General features: G+C 39.7%; 1 protein-coding gene across 1 annotated transcript in view; it reads left to right on the top strand.

Moving 5' to 3' along the window:
• LOC143029987 (uncharacterized) overlaps positions 1-16330 on the top strand; it is a 228293-nt gene extending 211963 nt beyond the window's left edge. The window contains exons 7-13 of the mRNA XM_076193197.1: positions 722-786; positions 2833-2996; positions 3111-3237; positions 4175-5251; positions 8588-8770; positions 8983-9120; positions 12415-16330. Coding sequence (XP_076049312.1) covers positions 722-786; positions 2833-2996; positions 3111-3237; positions 4175-5251; positions 8588-8770; positions 8983-9120; positions 12415-12654 — 1994 coding nt within the window. The 3' untranslated portion in view covers positions 12655-16330. The remainder of the gene's footprint in view (positions 1-721; positions 787-2832; positions 2997-3110; positions 3238-4174; positions 5252-8587; positions 8771-8982; positions 9121-12414) is intronic.
• The last annotated feature ends 2073 nt before the right edge of the window (positions 16331-18403 follow it).

Below are 18403 nucleotides of genomic sequence, written 5' to 3'. Positions count from 1 at the left end.
AGAAGTTAAGGAGGCACGTGATAAGGCAAAAAAAAAAAAAAAAACCGTTTGTGTGTGCGCGCGCGCGTGGCATGAAAACGCGACGGTACAAAATAAATCCGATTCGAAGAACACTTTCGATCGAAACGTAGGGACGAAGATGGCGTGGTCTTTGGGAACTCCGACGATGGCGCAGGAAATCCTGTTGGTAGTGAGTGCATGGAGGCGATACGTGAACTACGTTCTCTCGTGACGTTCACGGGGCGAAGGAGGCTTGGCCCAGCGTGTCGACCAACAGTGAACGTGTTCTTCCAGGCTTACCCTGCCGTGGCTCGTTGTGCAGATGTTTCAAGACGTACTTGTGATGTGTTTAGCATGACTGTGGTAGGTCACTTCCTTGACCATGCGAGGATCTGAACAGGCTGAGGTCCTTCAGTTAGCTCCACAATAACATAGATTGCGATTGCGAAAGAGAAAAAAAAGTATATATATATATGTATATATATATATATATATATACATATATATATATATATATACATATATATATAATATATATATATATATATTATATATATATATATATATAAACTTCTGTAAAACAGTTATGCTTTGTATGGTTTGTTATGCCTGACACCACTTGTTTTATTTTATTTTGTTTACCTTAATAAAAATGCTGACATATTTAGATATAACTAGTTGAATATCATAATTAATGTTCTTTCTTGTCTCATTGTTACAGAGGCGATTAATGGGTCACAGCGGACTCTCCGCAGCATCAGCCTTGAGAACAACCTCTCCTCTCAGGTGTGTACAACGTAACTGGGGTCTTGTCCTTACCTACCCCATACCCATACCTCCTGAAGCCTCTTTGTATTTGATAAAGCTCTTAGTCATCCATAGCTAATACACTTCATCTAGTACCCCTTTATATATTTGTGTATGTGTTTATATTATATATATAATTATTATATTATATATTATTATTTATATTAATTATATATTATGTTTATATATATGTGTGTGTGTTGTGTGTGTGTGTGTGTGTGTGTGTGTGTGTGTGTGTGTGTGTGTGTGCGCGCGTCTGTCCCTACAGATAATTGTCCTATGTCAGTGAAGTTAAATCAAGTGGAGCAAGTATTGAGCAAGTTTTGATTACAAAATTACTTTACTGAAATAATCTCCTTATTTACCTCATAAATTACGATGAGGGCAGTGGTGGATTCAGCCAGTTCTTGCTGGTTCGTATGAACCTGTTCTTGGAATTTCATGAGCTCCATGAACTGGTTATTATAAATTGACTTGCACAGGATATACAGCCTAAGTGATTTCTGCATGCTACAGCCACAGTGAAAGAACTTGTTAAATCTTTTTAATCCTACCAATGGATGAGGGTATTGTTGCTAACACAATTTAGACCTTGTTCAGTGGACTCTCGCTCAGCATAAATGACCCCCAGGCCTTTGTAGCTATACACCACTGACCGTCCTACATTCTTTGTCCTACTTCTTGTTTGATATCATGTTCACTAAGGGTGAGTTGTGCATTCCTTTTAAAAGGAAAATATATGAATGGTGTGCCAGCAAATGTAGTATATACAATCCAGAATAAAAACTATACAAACCTCATCATTACCATAACATAGATAATAGTATTTTACCATTATTATTCTTGTATATGTATTTTTTAATTTATTGTGGGCCCAGGTTTAGCTGGAACATGTGGATCATATATATACATACACCAAAGGCTTTTTTCCCCCCTTACAAGGGAGTAGCCAAAGTCAAAAGGCATAATTCCACTCCCACCCATTTCATCCCCACCCACTCCACTCCCATTCACCACCCCTGGATGATGGGTCATCCCTACATCTCGTCCATGGCTGTGGGTCATAAGCAATGCTGCTCATTCACATCAAGGCAGCTTCATTTAATCAGGAGCCTCCCCTCTTGGTCCCCTCATGCAGAAACATTGAAAACAGCGAGAAATCCGTTTGGGCTGCATCAAAATATCATTCACACGTAACCACTCCCTAACCCCCCTATTCCTCACAGACTCCCTTCCATGCATCATAGTATCATCCATACACAGCCATTCTCCACTTATCTCTATCTTCTGTCTTCTCTCCCATCCTTAACAGACATTTCCCTCTTTCCCAATGCCCCTTTCACCCCCTCCATTCTTCTCATCCTCAGTCACTCCCTCATGTTCACTCCATCCACCTCTGCCTTTCACACTTCGTTTAATCTTTCTTCATTTGTTCTTTCCGTGTGTCCAAACCATCACAATACTCTTTCATCAGCCCTGTCTCCCATATCCTATTCCATTCCCACTCTCCTCCTCACCACTTTGTTTCTTACAATATCCAACCTCGTAACCCCTACCATACTTCTCGGACATTTCATCTCGTACATTTAAACTCTTCCTCTCTTATTTTCCATGTCTCTGCCCCATACAATATTGTCATCATAATCACCCTTCATATAATCTCCTCTTAGCATCCATTCCCAAATGTCTATTCTTGTTACATTTTTTAATCTCCCAAGACACTTACTTGCTTCTCTCAATCTACAGTGTACCTCCACCTCCACTTCTCCCTTCTTGCCACATGCGACAATAAGTATCTAAAGCTATCCACTTCCTCCAGCCTCTCTCCTTGGATCAGAATCCATTAAAATATGTGGATCATAATCCTTTAAAAAACCTGGCACTGCAGAAAACTGTAGGGGAGGGGGGAGGGCTCTCCTTGAAAACCTAAGCATGTGTGTATCTTAATGGTTGATCCAAGCCTACTTTGTTATCCAAAGGAATTCCTTTAATCATTCCCCACTAAAGTTTGGTTGCATTCCACAGAGTGGTGGTGGCATAGCAACACCTGTACGAGCTGTCCTCAAGCCCGTACCACCAGCTGGCCAGTTGGTGCCTACAGTTGACACAAATCATTCTTCCGAAGCACAAAGAGTTCCTTCTTATCTAGGCTTATCTAGAGTAGTCAGTGGATATAATAACCTTACCAGGTAAGTTAATGCTGTGCTTTAAAGCATATTTATTTGTTGGTTTGTTTTGACACTTGTGTAGCACATTGTTTGTGAACTTTGAATATTTAATTATTCATTGTTTTTCCTCTACAGGTACGACTCTGTTCATCGTGAAGGATTTAGGTCGCGGGACAACAGTCCAGCTCGTCTAGCTTTCAGTCGGAGCAGAGATTCTAGTCCTATGCGACCAGAATGGAGGATTTATGATCCTGATGCAAAGGTCAGAATAGTTTTAGTAGAATAAGGGGAAACCCATAAATCCAGGAAAAAATTAAATAAAATTACTGAGAAAGGGAGAGGGAGGGAGGGTGGGCAGGAGGGAGGGAGAGGTAGAGGGTGTTTATAACATTGTCATTTCATAATATCAAATCCATTTTCTTCAGTTTTACTGAGCATTCATAGTTTGGAATTGTGTTCTGATTTTTGTGTTCATTGCATCTTGTTGCTTATATCAGAGTAAATATTCTATTTCTAGAGATAGTTTAGGCATGGAGGAACATAGACATCCTTTTCACTTGTTCCAATTTAGATCACAAGAAAAGTAGTCTATATTTTTTCTTTTATTATGTCCTCATGTCTTTCTATTTGGGAAGCTTTACTTTTGTGGATCATCTGTAGTTTTAGTCCATGTTATTTTGTCCTTCCTTCTGTCTTTACATAGCTTTGGTTGTTGGGCCTTGCTGTGGATGTCTTGTTGCATTGCTTCTAACTCGGGAAGTGGGTGGAGGTTAAGGATTGCTCCTTTCTTTATAAGGAGCTAAAATAAGGGGAAAACCAATATGTGGTTTATGAAAAGGATGGGTGAAGGGTAGGTGCATGCATTGGCTGACTACCAAAAGGGAAGGAGGCCTTATTCAGTGGAAATAGTTGTTCTCTGCTTCCTTCAACCTTCCATTTGGAAATTGCATCTGGTCTGGTCTTGAGACCCTTCTCGCATCAAGTTCTCTAGTAATTTGTGTACTTTCTTCCTTCCACTTTTATATTGTTTCAAACCACTTCACTGTTCTATAAATTTTGTTCCTCTAATCACAAGATAAATTTTTCATATAATCCACAAATTATTGATTCAGGTAGTTTAGTGTAACCCTAGAATTTATTTACTTGTATATTTTTTCCCTTGTTGTGTATATATATTTATGTTTGTATTACCATTTCAGAGTAATCCACAGTTAACTGCAGTAAAGATTCGTCAGTTGAAAGAGCAATTAGCCAGGTGTGCTGAAGAGATTGGGGCTGCTCAGTCGTTCACACAAAGAGGAAGACAAGGTTCCACTCGCAACAGGGATGCGCAAAAACTGGCACAGTGTAGGAGTGTCAGTGTAGATCGCGGTTATTTAAAGAAAAGCCAAAGAGACAATACAGTATTGAGTGACAGTGATAGGTGTTCCAGTAACAAAATGGCTGGTTCTCCAAGTATTAGAATAGGTGACATTAGCACAATGGAATCTCTTAGTAATAAAGTAACCCAGTACCAGTATTCCTTTGAAAGGACAATCACACGTGCTGATGGAGTGTGCGAGCGCAGTGAAAGTTTGCATTATACTGGTGATGATAGCCCAAGTGCCAAGTCCTTCATTCAGCAACGTATTGAACGTCTCTATGGACCTGGAGCCCTTGCAGTAGGGTTTCGTTCCCGAAGAAGTCTTCTAGAAAGGGAGAGGACACAACCATTGCGTGCTATACATACTGATCAGTTAACCAGTCCAGTCTCAGACTCCCAGGATACTCCACCTACTTCAGAAGGCTTACCTAGTGTGTTCAGACACCTTCGACCAGAGTTCCGCCATCAGCTCCCAGTCAGACGCAACAAATTGCAGTCAGGATGGTCTGGGCAGTCCTTGGACAGTCCAAATGGAGAGATAAGAGAAAGAATCATCCCAATAGAAGTAGAATCCAGTGGTCCTGAGATAGTCCCCATCCCAAACAAGGAAACTATTATCCCAATTGTGATTGAAGGCAGGAGTGCACCTAAACTGCCCCCAAAACCTTTGCACATCAATAACAACAATGTGCTTGTCACTAATGGCGATGTAAATAAATCAGAAAAATTAAACGATATTACGTGTACAGTTAATCGGCAAAGAAATGGAACTGTTGAAAATGGAGACTTACAAAATGGTGTTGTTGTGAATGGTGATTCTTGCAATAAGACCAAGAGCAAAGTAAAAATAAGCCCTGAACCTGAAGTAACCACATCATCTCAAGAAGTTAAAGATGGTCATTACTTCTTGAAGGTAAGCTGTCCTTTGTTTACCACCCCTTGCATTTGGGTTCTTCAAGCTTGTTACAATGTTGCATCCTGCATTTCCGTTACTGTTGTTCAGTTTTACTTTAATAACAATGGAATTGCTATAGTTGGACCATGGATATGTACCTACAGTAATATCTCTGAAAGTCTGAAATAATTTACCAGAATTAGCAAATATACAAGAAAAAAGTGGTAATAAATGGTTGAAAAAAATAGGTATAGTGGTTATGAAGTACAGTATAGTGTTTATATTGTTCTGACTTGTAGGGGATTGCCTCCATCTGGAGTTTTAGATCTGAAGGTATGGCATTTAGTCTGTAGACTAGGGAACTTGACCAATTTTGGCTGTCATCACTCCACGTTTTCCTATGTGGAGAAAAGCCGTCTGTGAGGGGCACCATCCTAGCCTTCCGGTAGGGGGGAGTTTGTGACATTAAACCATATCATCAGAACTTACAGCTGGCAACTACCTCCCAGGTGGTAACAGAAACAGAAACACATGAATGCAGCACAGAAAAGTCCATCATTGCTTCCCAGAGAAATCTGTGGTAGGGCCCAAGGGGTTGAGTTTCCAGTCATTGAAACTGAGGCAATGATTATTATTGATGTGTTTCAAGTTTTACCTTGGGGGGGGGGGGGTTAAAAATGTCATGAGAAATAGACATTTGAGAATGAATGCAAAGAGGAGACTGGAAGGGTGATTGTGCATACATCACTGTGTGGGACAGACATCTGGAATTTAAGAGAGACAGAGAGGAATTGTTCAATTGTATTTAAGATGAAATGTCTGAGAAGAAGTATGGTAGGGGTTACAAGGTTGGATAGTGCAAGAAACGAGGTGGTGAGGAGAGCTGGGGTGGTAAAGGAGATGACAGATAGGGATGATGAAAGAGTATTGGAATGATTTGGGTATATACATGGAAAAAATGAGTGAAGAAAGATTAGTAAATAAAAGTGTGGAAGGCAGAGGTAGAGGGAGTGAACTATTGAGGACGACCAAGGATGAATTGGATGGATGGAGTGAAAGGGACATTGAGTAAGGAAGGGAGAAAGCAGGACATAGGGGTGAGTGGAGAATGGCTGTGTATAGATGATTGTGATGAAAAGAAGGGAAGGAATGGGGGAAGGGTAGGGAGTGGTTATGTGTGGATGATATTTTGACACAGCCCAAGGGGATTTCTCCCTGTCTTCTCTTTTTCTGCATGAGGGGACATTGGGGGGGGGGGGGGTGTCACCAATTAAGTGAAGTGGCCTTGCTGAAGATGTGTTGTGTCTTCCTGCATTGCCCCTGACCCAGGACAGTGGGCAGGATACAAGGATGACCCATCATCCATGAGTAGCTAAAATGAGAGGGAAGAAAGGGTGGTGGATGGGAGTGGGTACTTGTCTTTTGACTTGGGTACCTCTGTTTTTAAGGTGGGAAAAAGCCCTAGGTATATAGATAGTTAAAGGTCTGTAGGTTGAAAGCAAAAGGAGAGAAGCTTGTGGAAGTGGAGAGCTTTATGTATTTTGGTTCAAATGTGAAGGAAGGGGTGGATACAGAAGTGAGTTATAGATTAATGGAAGAAAGTGAATGGGTGGAATAAGTGTTGTAAAAACTAGGATTTGTGGATGAATGCAAGGAAATGGTTGTGTAAAGGAATGATTGTACTTGCAGCTTGATGGTTTTTTTATATTTTGTGAGCAAGAAAATTCAAAATAAGTGAAGAAGGATGAACAAAAAGTGTGGAAAGTAGAAATGGATGGAATGAATAGAAGACTCAAAATAGAGAGGCCCAAAAGGATTTCTTTGTCTTTTTCGTTATGTGAATGAGAAATGAAGAGTGGAGGTGGAACGGGAACTGGCAGATAGTGCCGATGAAAGATTATTGGGATAGTTTGGACATGTGGAAAGAATGCGTGAAGAAAGATTAGCAAAAAAAAAAGATGTGGAAGACAGATGGATTGAGTGAATTCGAGGGGATGACCAAGGATGGATGGATGGGGTGAAAAGTGCTTTGAGCAAGGAAGGAAGAAGGCAGGGGATAGGGGTGATTGGAGAATGGCTGTGTGGGGATGATATTTTGACAGCTCAAACAGATTTCTCCCTAACTACTTCTCTTAATTTCTGCACAAGGGGACAGAGAGGGTGGGGTCACCATGTAAGTAAAGCAGCTTTGCTGTGGATGTGCAAGTCTGTGTGTACCTTGGACTTAGATACCTCCCTTATAAGGGGGAAAAAGCCCTTGGCATATAGATATATTTTCTGCTTTACATGTGATTAGATGTGAGGAGAGGGTCACTATGTAATTGAAGTAGTGGGGTTATACCACCCTCAGTTGGCAGACCCTGCTGTGGAATTGCTTTGGACCTGTGCGTTGGGTGGGGGACACAGGTGGCCCTTCATCCACAGAAGCTGAGATAAACTGAAAAGCAAAAATTGATGTTGGATAGGTGAAGGGTAGGTGAATGCCTTGGATGGCTAACTTTCTTATAAGGGAAAAAATATTTTTTATATTTCTCTTCTTCATCTGTTTTCATCTTTTCTTATTTCTCATTCTTTTTTTTTCCTTCCTTCTTCCCATTTCTTTTTTCTTTCCTGTTGTGCTCTGCATGGAGCAGAAGCTTCAAATATAAGGGAAGCAGAAAGGAAGAGATTGAATCTTTTTGAGAAACAGAATAGGTGTTACAAGTAAGAAATGTAGAAGTAAGGCAGAGAACAGTAGTGGGAAGGGTAATGTCAGATAGGGTTGACCAGAGTGCGACTGTGGTTGGGGCATATGGAAAGAAAGATGGAAAGAGTAGCATATGGAAAACAGAAGCATTTGGAGTGAGCTTGGTAGAAAGACAAGAATGTGATGGATGGAGGAAGGGGATGAAGTTGGCTTTGAATGTGCATGAAGTGCAAAAGATGGGAGTGCATGGAGGGAGATTAATGAAGCAGTGATGTGGCTCAAAGGGATGTCCTCATCTATTTCACAAATTGAGTTAATAAAGATGAAGGATCACTTTACAAGGAAATGATGGGTAAACCAATTCTGGTTGTCAGGCCCTGCACCCATGCCCCAAGTGTAGAGAGGGTCAGATGATGATGCTGTATGCTAAAGGGGAAGGATGGTGAATAGGTTTTCATTGTGTGTGTATGGGGGAGGGGGTTCTAAGGCTTAGGCCCTGCTGTGGTATTGTCTATATGAATATTTTGAAATGTTGCTCCCTCTTTCTTTTATGAAACCAACACAATTTTTTAAGGTGAAATATTTCTTACTGTACATAATCATATAAAACAAGCTATAGCAACTTCTGAATACTTAATACTATATCACAATTATTGGAATTTCAACAGATTGTTGCTGGAGAGGTGTCCCGCATCGAGAAGGAAGTAGAACAATTAGAGAATGATTTAGAACAAAACAAGGAACAAATGAATGAGGAGGTCAAAGGAAAAGTTTTAGCACTAATTGGCAAAGCAAAACTATTGATCTCACAGAAAATAGAACAGTTTCGAGGACTTTGCCAGAAGAATATTGTAAGTACTGATTAAGCTTCTTGAACAGTTTACAACTGCTACAGATTGTTTTTTTGGCTACCTCCCCTATAAGGGGGAAAAAAACCTTTGGTATATATGTATGTAGTAATTGTATGTACAAATTTTGACAATTTAATGATATTTGTCTTAAAGAGCTCTTTTGGTATTTAACAAGAGCACTTGCAATTATTAAATTGAATGTGTATCAACAGCTGGGTTCGAGTCTGGATGAATTCCCAACAACATCTGAGGACTTGGCAGGTTTCTGGGACATGGTTTCAATACAGGTGGACCACATCAATTCCTTGCTAGAAGAAGTGCAAGAGCTTAAGAACAACAGTTGGCAAGAGGTAAGTTTTATAAATAAGCATGCATGTCTCTTGAGTTTGAATAATATTCCTAAGGTCTAATGGTTTGCTGTTAAAAAACATTTAAGAGATAGAACCTTAAGTGTCATTTTTCAAGGTGAAATTTGTGATCTGAAGTATGAATGCAATAGTAGGCAAGTGCATTGAAAATGTTACAAGTATTTTGGGGTGTCTAAAGTGTATGAAAATGAAGAAAGCTTCAATAATTTGACTGCAAGAGGCGTGACTGTTGGCAGCATGTGTTTAAGAAGAAACGTACACAAGTATACACAACATACACATGGAAACATGACAGTAGAGATGCAAAATCTACTGATGAAAAAGTAATGAAATAAAAGTTAGTGAGACATCACTGTAATAAAGCCTTTTTTCTTGGTGTGGCATCTATATACCAAAAGCTTCTTTATCCTTGCAAGGGAGGTTGCCAAGTCAAAGGAACACACCAACTCTCATCCACCACCCATGTTACTCTATTGTCTTAGTTCCATGTAGATGAAGGGTCATCCCTGTCTCCTGCCCACTGCATCAAAATATTCACACTTACTCCCTCAACCCCCATCCCCCACCCACTCCCTTCCATGCATCACAACATCATCCATACACAACCATTCTTCACTCACCCCTATCTTCTGTCTTCTCCCTTCTTCAACATACATTCCCCAGTTTCCTAATGCCCCTTTTACCCCATCCATCCATCTCATCCTTGGTTGTCCCCTTGTGTTCACTCCTTTCACCTCTTTTTCCTAATCTTTCTTCACTTATTCTTTCATGTGTCCAAACCATCCCAATACTCTTTCATCAACCCCATCTCCCAACTCCCTATCCACCCCCACTCTCCTCACCTCATTTCTCATTCTATTCAACCTATCAACCTCTACCATACTTCTCAGGCATTTCATCTCGCACATATTCAAACTCCTCTTCCTCTCTTATATTCCATGTTTCTACCCCATACAGTGCTATTGGCACAATCACTCCTTCATACAATCTTGTCTTAGCATCCATTCCCAAATGTCTATTTCACATTACACTTTTTAATCCCCCAATGCATTTACTTGCTTCTCAATCTACATTCTACCTCCACCTCCACTCTTCCCTTTCCTGCCACATTCGCTCCCAAGTATCTAAAACTATTCACTTCCTCCAGTCTCCCTCCCTTAATACTCTCTTCCAATTTGCTGCCACAGTATCCTCTTGTACATCTCATCATCTTTCACCACATTTAACTAAATCTTCCTTCCGCACACCTTCCCAAACTGTCACTAACTTCCTTAATCCCTCCTCTGTTCCTGCCACAAGCAGTGTCATCAGCAAACAACTGGCTTCTTACATTTTTCTCCATTTTCCTTAACCATCTCTAATCCCCAGCCCATTACCCTTGCGTTTACCTCTCGCACCACCCCATCTATTTAGAAATTGAACAGCCAAGGCGACATACATCCCTGGCATTGTCCCACCGTTATCTCAAACCACTCGCTCCATTTCTAATTCTAACACAGGCTCTACTACTGTCATAAAAACTCTCTACTGCTCTTAACAGCTTTCCTCCTATCCCATATATTTGCAATATTTCCCACAGTGCCTTCCTGTCTACCCTGTCATAAGCCCTTTCCAAATCCATAAAGGCCCAAAAAACATCCTTACCTTTTCCTAAAGCTCTCATATATCTGCCTTACCACAAAAATTTGATCTATGTAATCCCTACTTCTCCTAAACCCACACTGTCCCTCACCAATTACTCCCTCTGTTCTTCTCCGAATCCTCTCAATCAAAACCCTCCCATGAGCCTTCCCAACTATGCTCGACAAACTAATCACTCTGAAACTACTACACTCACACTTGTCCCCTTTTCCCTTATAAAATGGAACTGTACAGGCACTCCTCCAGTCCTCTGGCACTCTACCCTCTTTTAGACAAATGTTAAACAACCTCACCAGCCAGTCCACCATCACTGTACCACAATTTTTTAGACACTCTACATGACACCCATCCAACCCAGGTGCTTTACCTGCTCTCATCGTTTTGATAACTGCTTTCATCTAATCTTTCCTTATTTCTTCTCAATTTTCCTCATTATCACGGTCATTTTCTTAGCATTTCCCACTGCAACTAAATTACTACTGCTTCCATTATCATCTTTCCATCTACACCTTTTACCTTTTCTTCTCTACTTGATTTGCCTCCATTTCCTATCACAAAAACTCATTACTGCCCTTAATAGCTTTCCTCCAATCCCATATAACTGGAATACCTTGCACAGTGCTGCCCTGTCTACCCTATCATAAACCTCCAAATCCATAAAGGTTCAAAAAACATCTTTACCTATTGCCAAAACCTTCTCACAAATGTACCTTACTACAAAAATCTAATTCACACATCCTCTACCTTTCTGAAACCCACACTGCTCCTCACTAATTACTCCTGTCCCACTCCTAATCCTCTCAATGAAAACTTTCCCAACTATACAAATGAATCCCTCATTTACTACAATCCCATTTATTCTGTTTTCCTTTGTAAAGTAAAATTATACAGGTATACCTCCAGTTCTCCAGCTTTTCCCCTCCCTTAGACACACATTAAACAACTTCACTAGCCAGTCCACTGTAACTTTACCTCCCTTCTTCAGAAACTACACATGACACCCATCCAACCCAAGTGCCTTACTTGGTGTGGAATACCATGAATAAATGCTTCAGTCTTGCGTGGTGTTTCCTTACATTTTTGCCATTAGAGGGATTCAGAATGATTGAATTTCATAGAACTCTCAATTTATGCATTATTTTTCTGTTTATCAAACAATTTGAGATGAATGGCTCAGAGGTTGCCTTTATTTAAGGGGAATGTAACTGAATATGAGATCCTGTTATGAAATATTTCTTCCATCTCTTCCCCTGGTTATTCACCTGGTCTTGACTTGCAGTATATTAAATGGAACTTGCCATAAACCAGTAAAATTAGCTTTTCTGAAGTCAAGTGCTAGATATATGTAATTGCCTCCTGTAATTTTGAATCTGACTTAATTAGGTTGTGGTTACCAAGTGAAGTGATTTCAGATGTCTACATAAATTAACATGTTTTCTTGGCTAATGATTAGTAGGTTGAGCATCTTTACTTGCCATGTTCTATAATGTGCTACATTAAGCAGTTGTTACTGAAAAAATCTTTTACATGACTACCTGCACTGCCTAATGAATGTAATTGAAATTGAAATCTCCCTTTGGTTTTGGTTTGCACAGTTTACTTTATTTTGAGGACTAAATACATGTATAATTTCAGATCAAAAAGGAAAGAAATGAAGGCACTAAGAAAAAGGTGATGCAGCCCAAAACTCCCAGGACACCAAAAACTGGCAAAACTGCAGAGAAATCGGAAGCATCAAAGGCAAGAGATGAGGCTAGAAAGAAGATGATGGAGGAGAGAAGAAAGATGATGGAAGAAAGAAGGAAAGCAATGAAAGAAGCTAAGAAGAATGAAAAAGATGATGCAGTTGAAATTTTTATTCCTGAAAATAAATGAATATGTACACTTTTTAAGGGCATGTGATCATTAGGGAGCCCAAGTGCATTTACAACTAACTTTTACTAATTGACCTGAACTCTTGCTTATCAATTGAAAGACACGCATGCAAAATATGCACATGGAGTTGTGGGTTTGTGATTCATGATCATTGAAAAAGGACAGTTATTCGGTGACTTACAATCTAGTTCACAGTGGTTGGCAGTCATCAGAAATCAATCTATATACCAAGGGCTTCTTCCCTTTATATATGGGAGGTAGCCAAGTTAAGGCATGCACCCTCACCCACCCATTCCACTTGAACCTATTCCACTCCCATCCACCACCCTTGTTTCCCTCTCATCTTAATTTCTTGTAGGTGAAAGGTCATCCCTGTCTCCTGCCCACTCCTCAGGTCAAAAGCAATACATCTAGACACAGTATGTGGAAAATAGAAAAGACTGGGAGAATTCTCTTCATGCTGCATCAAAGTATCATCTTTACACAACCATTTTCCACTTGCCTGTCCTCTGCCTTCTCCCTTCTTTCTCAAAATTGCTTGCTTAGAAAATTACTTTAATGCCACACTTCTGTAACTACGACATACTTTGATGGCCACAATCTTACTATCCTAATACAAGGATGGGGCACAGTTTATTAGTGGTTGAGGCTCGTATAGGAGATTTAAAGCTTTTTGTTGAATTTGAGAGGACAATCAATGAGGAGATGGATGGATGGGGTGATAGGGGCTTTGAACAAGAAGGGAATGACTGTTGAACAAGGAAGGGAGAAGGCAGGGGATAAGGGTGAGTGGAGAATGGCTATGTATGGGTAATACCTTGATGCAACTCAAAGAGCTTTCTCCCTGTCTTCTCCATTTTCTGCATGAGGGGACAGATGGGGTCACAAATCATGTGAAGGGGCCTTTCTGTTGATATAATGTGACTTGCTGCATTGTCTCTGATCTGGGCAGTGGCAGGAGGCAGGGATAATCCATCCATGAGTAGCTAAGGTAAGAGGGAAACAAGTGGTGCATGGGAGTGGAATGGTTGGGAGTGGGTGCCTGCCTTTGATGTGGCTATTCCCCTTACAAGAGGGAGCCCTTAATCTATAGGTAGATTTGTTGAATATTCATCTTGAGAGTACAGCAGAATTTGCAGAAGTTTGAATGGATCAGCTATGCAGCTGTTTCAGTGCATTTACAAGAAACAAGCAAGGTGTAACTTCAGTACTAGGTGGAGATTTAAATCTGAGGGATAAGGAAGTTACTAAAGTTGGACTTCCGGAAGGTGTTCATGACATGTGGGAGTAGGAAAGAGTGTAAATACGCTTGGAACACCCTCAGAAATACCAACAAGGAGTTTGGCGGTAAATGCAAACCAATTACAAGGTTTGATTGCACCAGCCAAAGCCTGCAAAATTTGAACCTAAACATTTTGGCCATGTGGGAATTGGGAAGATTTCATGCACCCAAAGCTTTCCATCAGATCATTGGGGGATTGGTGGTATATTTTGAGATTCTTCCAAAAGGGAATGCACAACAAAGAAATCTGAAAACTGCTTCCACCAAGCAATAACATTAAAGATTATCCAGAATGGAGAAAAAAGTACTTTGGGTATTTACTGGAACTCTTGTGATAAGATTTTATTCAGTAGCAGCAGTCCCTTGTGGTAGGGGGAAGAAAGGATTCTGCCACAGTTTCCCATGTGAGTCGTAAAAGGCAAAGTGGGACAGAGTTATGGGACTAGGTAACCTGCTCTCTGTAACCCTATCCTATAAGAAGTCATCAGAAATACAACATAAATTTTAAAGATATTATAGACCTCTTGTAACATTAAACTTGCTCAGTAAATGGGACTTAGGAAATAGGCAGTTGTGGGATGAAAAATATACTTGCTTGTTTTAAACTACAGATTTTTTTTCATCTTTTTCTTTTTTGTAGGAGAAATTTGATAGCAAAATATGTGATTGTATAAAATATGTAAAATGTTTTGGGGAATATACAAAGAAAAAAATTAAAGGTTATATTCCGGAGTATTGAGTTGTTATAAAATGAATATTGTTACTAGTATTTCCTTTGCTGTGGAAAGCAAACAAGTTTAAAAAAAAAACTACACCTAGTAGACACCACACCTGTTGCTCTACCCAGTAGGTGTCAGCACCTTTACCTTGTACATGATAGCCCATGTGTCATCTCCCAGAAATCTAGCTTTTCTACTCATCAAAAAGCCTAATGGAGCACATTATTGTATATATAATTTAATTTTTCTTTAAAATTTAGTAAGGCTCGCAATGTCCTAAACTATGCTGCTGTAGGTAAAGACCCCCTTAAGTAATAGACCTCACATTCAGTGTGGAAAATAAGACTTGGGCAGTAGTACTTGCATGTAGGCAGTCTTCATCATTTGAAGTGAATTTTGTTTTATTTTTTTCTAAATATGGCTTGAATGTCAATTTTTTATATACCATTTTCTGATGAATTGATGCAAGGCTTTAGATGTCCATCTTGTACAGGTTATGAGAAAGGAAAACTAATCATAAGAGGCCTTGGAGGTAAGATGTAGGTGCTGGCATTGAAGGTGTGAAAGATTTTGAGGGGAAGTTGGGTTTGACTCGAGTGTCAGGCTCTAAAGTGTAAATCATTTGTTGACATTGCTTTTAAACTGTTATTCTCTGCCTTGCATAGGTCGTTTCCAGTTCTATTCAAACTTCTCTTGTGGAAGCTGTACACTAATATTACTTGTAACTGAAATTTAAATATATCTGGTTGTTGGGGTGAGAGCACTTCATTTTCATTTTTATTTATTTATTTTTGTTATTGTTTTTTATTTTTGTGGTGGCATGACATGAGCATTTGAGAAGGAGCTTGGGTCCAAAAGTCATTGCCTCCATGGAGAAATTAGATTGCATACTGCCATTGTGTCATGGCCACAGATATATATACTTGCCAACACGTGCAGTGTTCAAAAGGGATTTGCATTTGTTTATGAAGAATTTATGTATGCCTGATACCTATTTGCTTAGTCCAAGCCAGCATGGAATGGCTAGATTTGGCTTTAATATTGACAATGTGCCTTAAACAAGGACAACTCTTTTTAATGTCTCGTCATTCACAAAGGTCAAGAAATAGCTTATACATGTGCACAAAACAGCTTGTACACATATTCATGTCCACAATTATTCGCACATTCTTAGGAAAATGCATACACTTGGGAACTTGGACTGTAAAGAGCAGATAGGATTTTTTATTTTTGGTAATTAGCTACGTCTGCACGTCAGTCAAGTAAATTCATACTCGGCATTCTCTGTTTAAAGAGTTCAGGATTCCTCACTGGTTATGTAAAAAGTAAATAGAAAAAAACAAGCATCCCAAACAGAGTAATATCATTTGCAGTTTTTCAAGTATATCAAAAGGGATAGACTTCTACATACGACCTTGGAATGCACAAGTTTCTGAGACATTTATCAGGGCCTAGAGTTGGAATTCAATTGTATCATATTTAGTTTCCCTTACATTGGTGTTCAGTTTTATTTTTTCTAATTGAATGTTATGTGCTTAATTGTATATGATTGGAGTAGAATTTGTCTACACTGTTACATGATATAAGGCAGCTATTATATGTTATATTTGAATTTTTATGAAAATCCTTGTATGTTATTTACTAAGAAATGAACGAAGATCCTCTTTAAGATACAGTTGTTTTTCACTAACCTCTGACCTGCATTTAAACAGACAAATGAGATTGAAAAAAAATCTTGCTGCAGCCATATACAAAGAAATGGTCTCCCTATTTTTGCCTAAAAGGGTACATAGGGTCTTGTTGCATTGCTTCTGACCCAGCCAGTGGGCAGGAGATGGGGATGACCCTTAATCCACGAGGAGCTTAAATGAGAAGGAAACGGAGTAAAATGGGTTAGAGTGGGTGTGCGCCTTAGCTGGTTACCTTCCTTACAGGAGGAAGAAGTCCTTGGGATATAGGTATAAATTGGCCAAAGGGGGGTTTTCCTGGCAAATTCAACAAGCTAAATTCAAATCTGAAATTGGTTTTCTTTGATAAGCTCTAGTTTTCATGCTTCATGTTTTTTTTGTTTTTTTTGTTTTACAAGTAATTTATTGAAAGTTGTAGGAATTTGTTATTTAATTACATAATAAAGTAAAGTAGTTGCTATAGAAAGGTTTAGGTATACATTCAAGGACCTCTGGCAATGGACAAAATGCAGGGATGACCTGACATCCAGGAGGTGCCAAACTAAGAGGGTGGAGGGGAGTGGATTATGTTGGGGATGGAATGGGTGGAAGTGGTTTTTGTCTGTTTTTTTTGGCTACCTTCCTTGTAGCTATGAGAGGGACCTCCTGTAGGGTATAAATAATCTTTCCTCACAGGCTGGATGGACTAAAAGTAAATATCTTATGTAAATATAGAGTACTATTGAAATATACTATAGCCACACAAAGAAAAAATATTAGTTGTTAGTTTATTTCTTAATATCACTGGAGATAATTTGAAAAAATCTGGCAAAGATTTTCATTCCTCTATATTTGAACACAAGATATCTTGTTATTTTTGAAGAAAGAGTTGACATACAAATTCTGGTAGTTTACACTGAATGATGGTTGACAGTCAATCAGAATATTGTGTAAAGGAATGTGGTGATATCTTCTAGCATTGTTACATTTCACTTTCATAAATGCTGCACCAGAGGACCTGTACTATTATGTGGAAGATTATTGGGTTTTGTCTCCAGAAAATAGACACACATTATGAGAAAGAACACACTCGGGAGTACCTCAGCCAGCATCTGCAGAAACAAACACTAGACACAATCTTTAGTTTGTAATTTATATAGATTACAGTCAAACCTCATTATAACAACACCTGGTAGCAAAAAATTCGGATATAATGGATTTGATGGGCAGATACATCTCTTGTTGACCTTGTCTATGTATAACAAATTAATCAAACAAACCTACATTTCTCTTGCGGTACTGCCCAAGGCAGTCGTAGCTCCTCTTGGGGATCGGTGCCACCTGCATAGAGCCGGTGGCCAGGGCTGGTTGTCGCCGTTTGGCCCCCAACTCTTGGGGTTGGGGGGTGGTCCCACGACATAGACGCTGCGGCTCCAGGACATCCATGTCTTTCAAACAACACATCACAAACATAAAAAACAAATGCACACCTAGACTTAACGTACTTAAGTCAATCGCTGGAACAACATTTGGACAAAACAAAGAAACTAATACAACAATATACAAACAATGCATACGCTCGGTGATGAATTATGCGAGTCCTGCATGGGCTCCTAATCTCAGTGAGACACACCACAACACCCTTCAAATCATACAAAACAAAGCCCTAAAAACAATTACAGGCTGCACAAATACAACACCTACAGACCATTTACACCATGAAACAAAAGTCCTCAAAGTCAAGGACCACCTCGACATGAGAGGCACACAAACACTTGCTGCAGCCACCACAAACACATCACACCCGCTACACTACATAGCACAGAACACCCACACACACCAAGAAACATTAAAACAACACCCAAAGACCTGTATCACACACAGATACTCTCTTCTCTTCCTCCATAACAACCAAATACCAGCCTCTGGAAACATATTCATAATCATATCACTCACCGCTCCATTAACACACTGAAAGACAACACACTGCTGCATGCCAGACCCCCAGATATCCACCCTTCTGAATCCTCTCTCCCACGAAAGGACAGAGTCCACCTGGCCAGACTGCGGTGCGGCCACCA

The sequence above is a fragment of the Oratosquilla oratoria genome, chromosome 11 (assembly GCF_046742065.1).
Source record: "Oratosquilla oratoria isolate Oo_2021 chromosome 11, ASM4674206v1, whole genome shotgun sequence".
Classification (NCBI taxonomy): domain Eukaryota; kingdom Metazoa; phylum Arthropoda; class Malacostraca; order Stomatopoda; family Squillidae; genus Oratosquilla; species Oratosquilla oratoria.
Note: the sequence above shows the minus strand (reverse complement) of the source record. Positions and strands in the feature narration are given on the sequence as shown.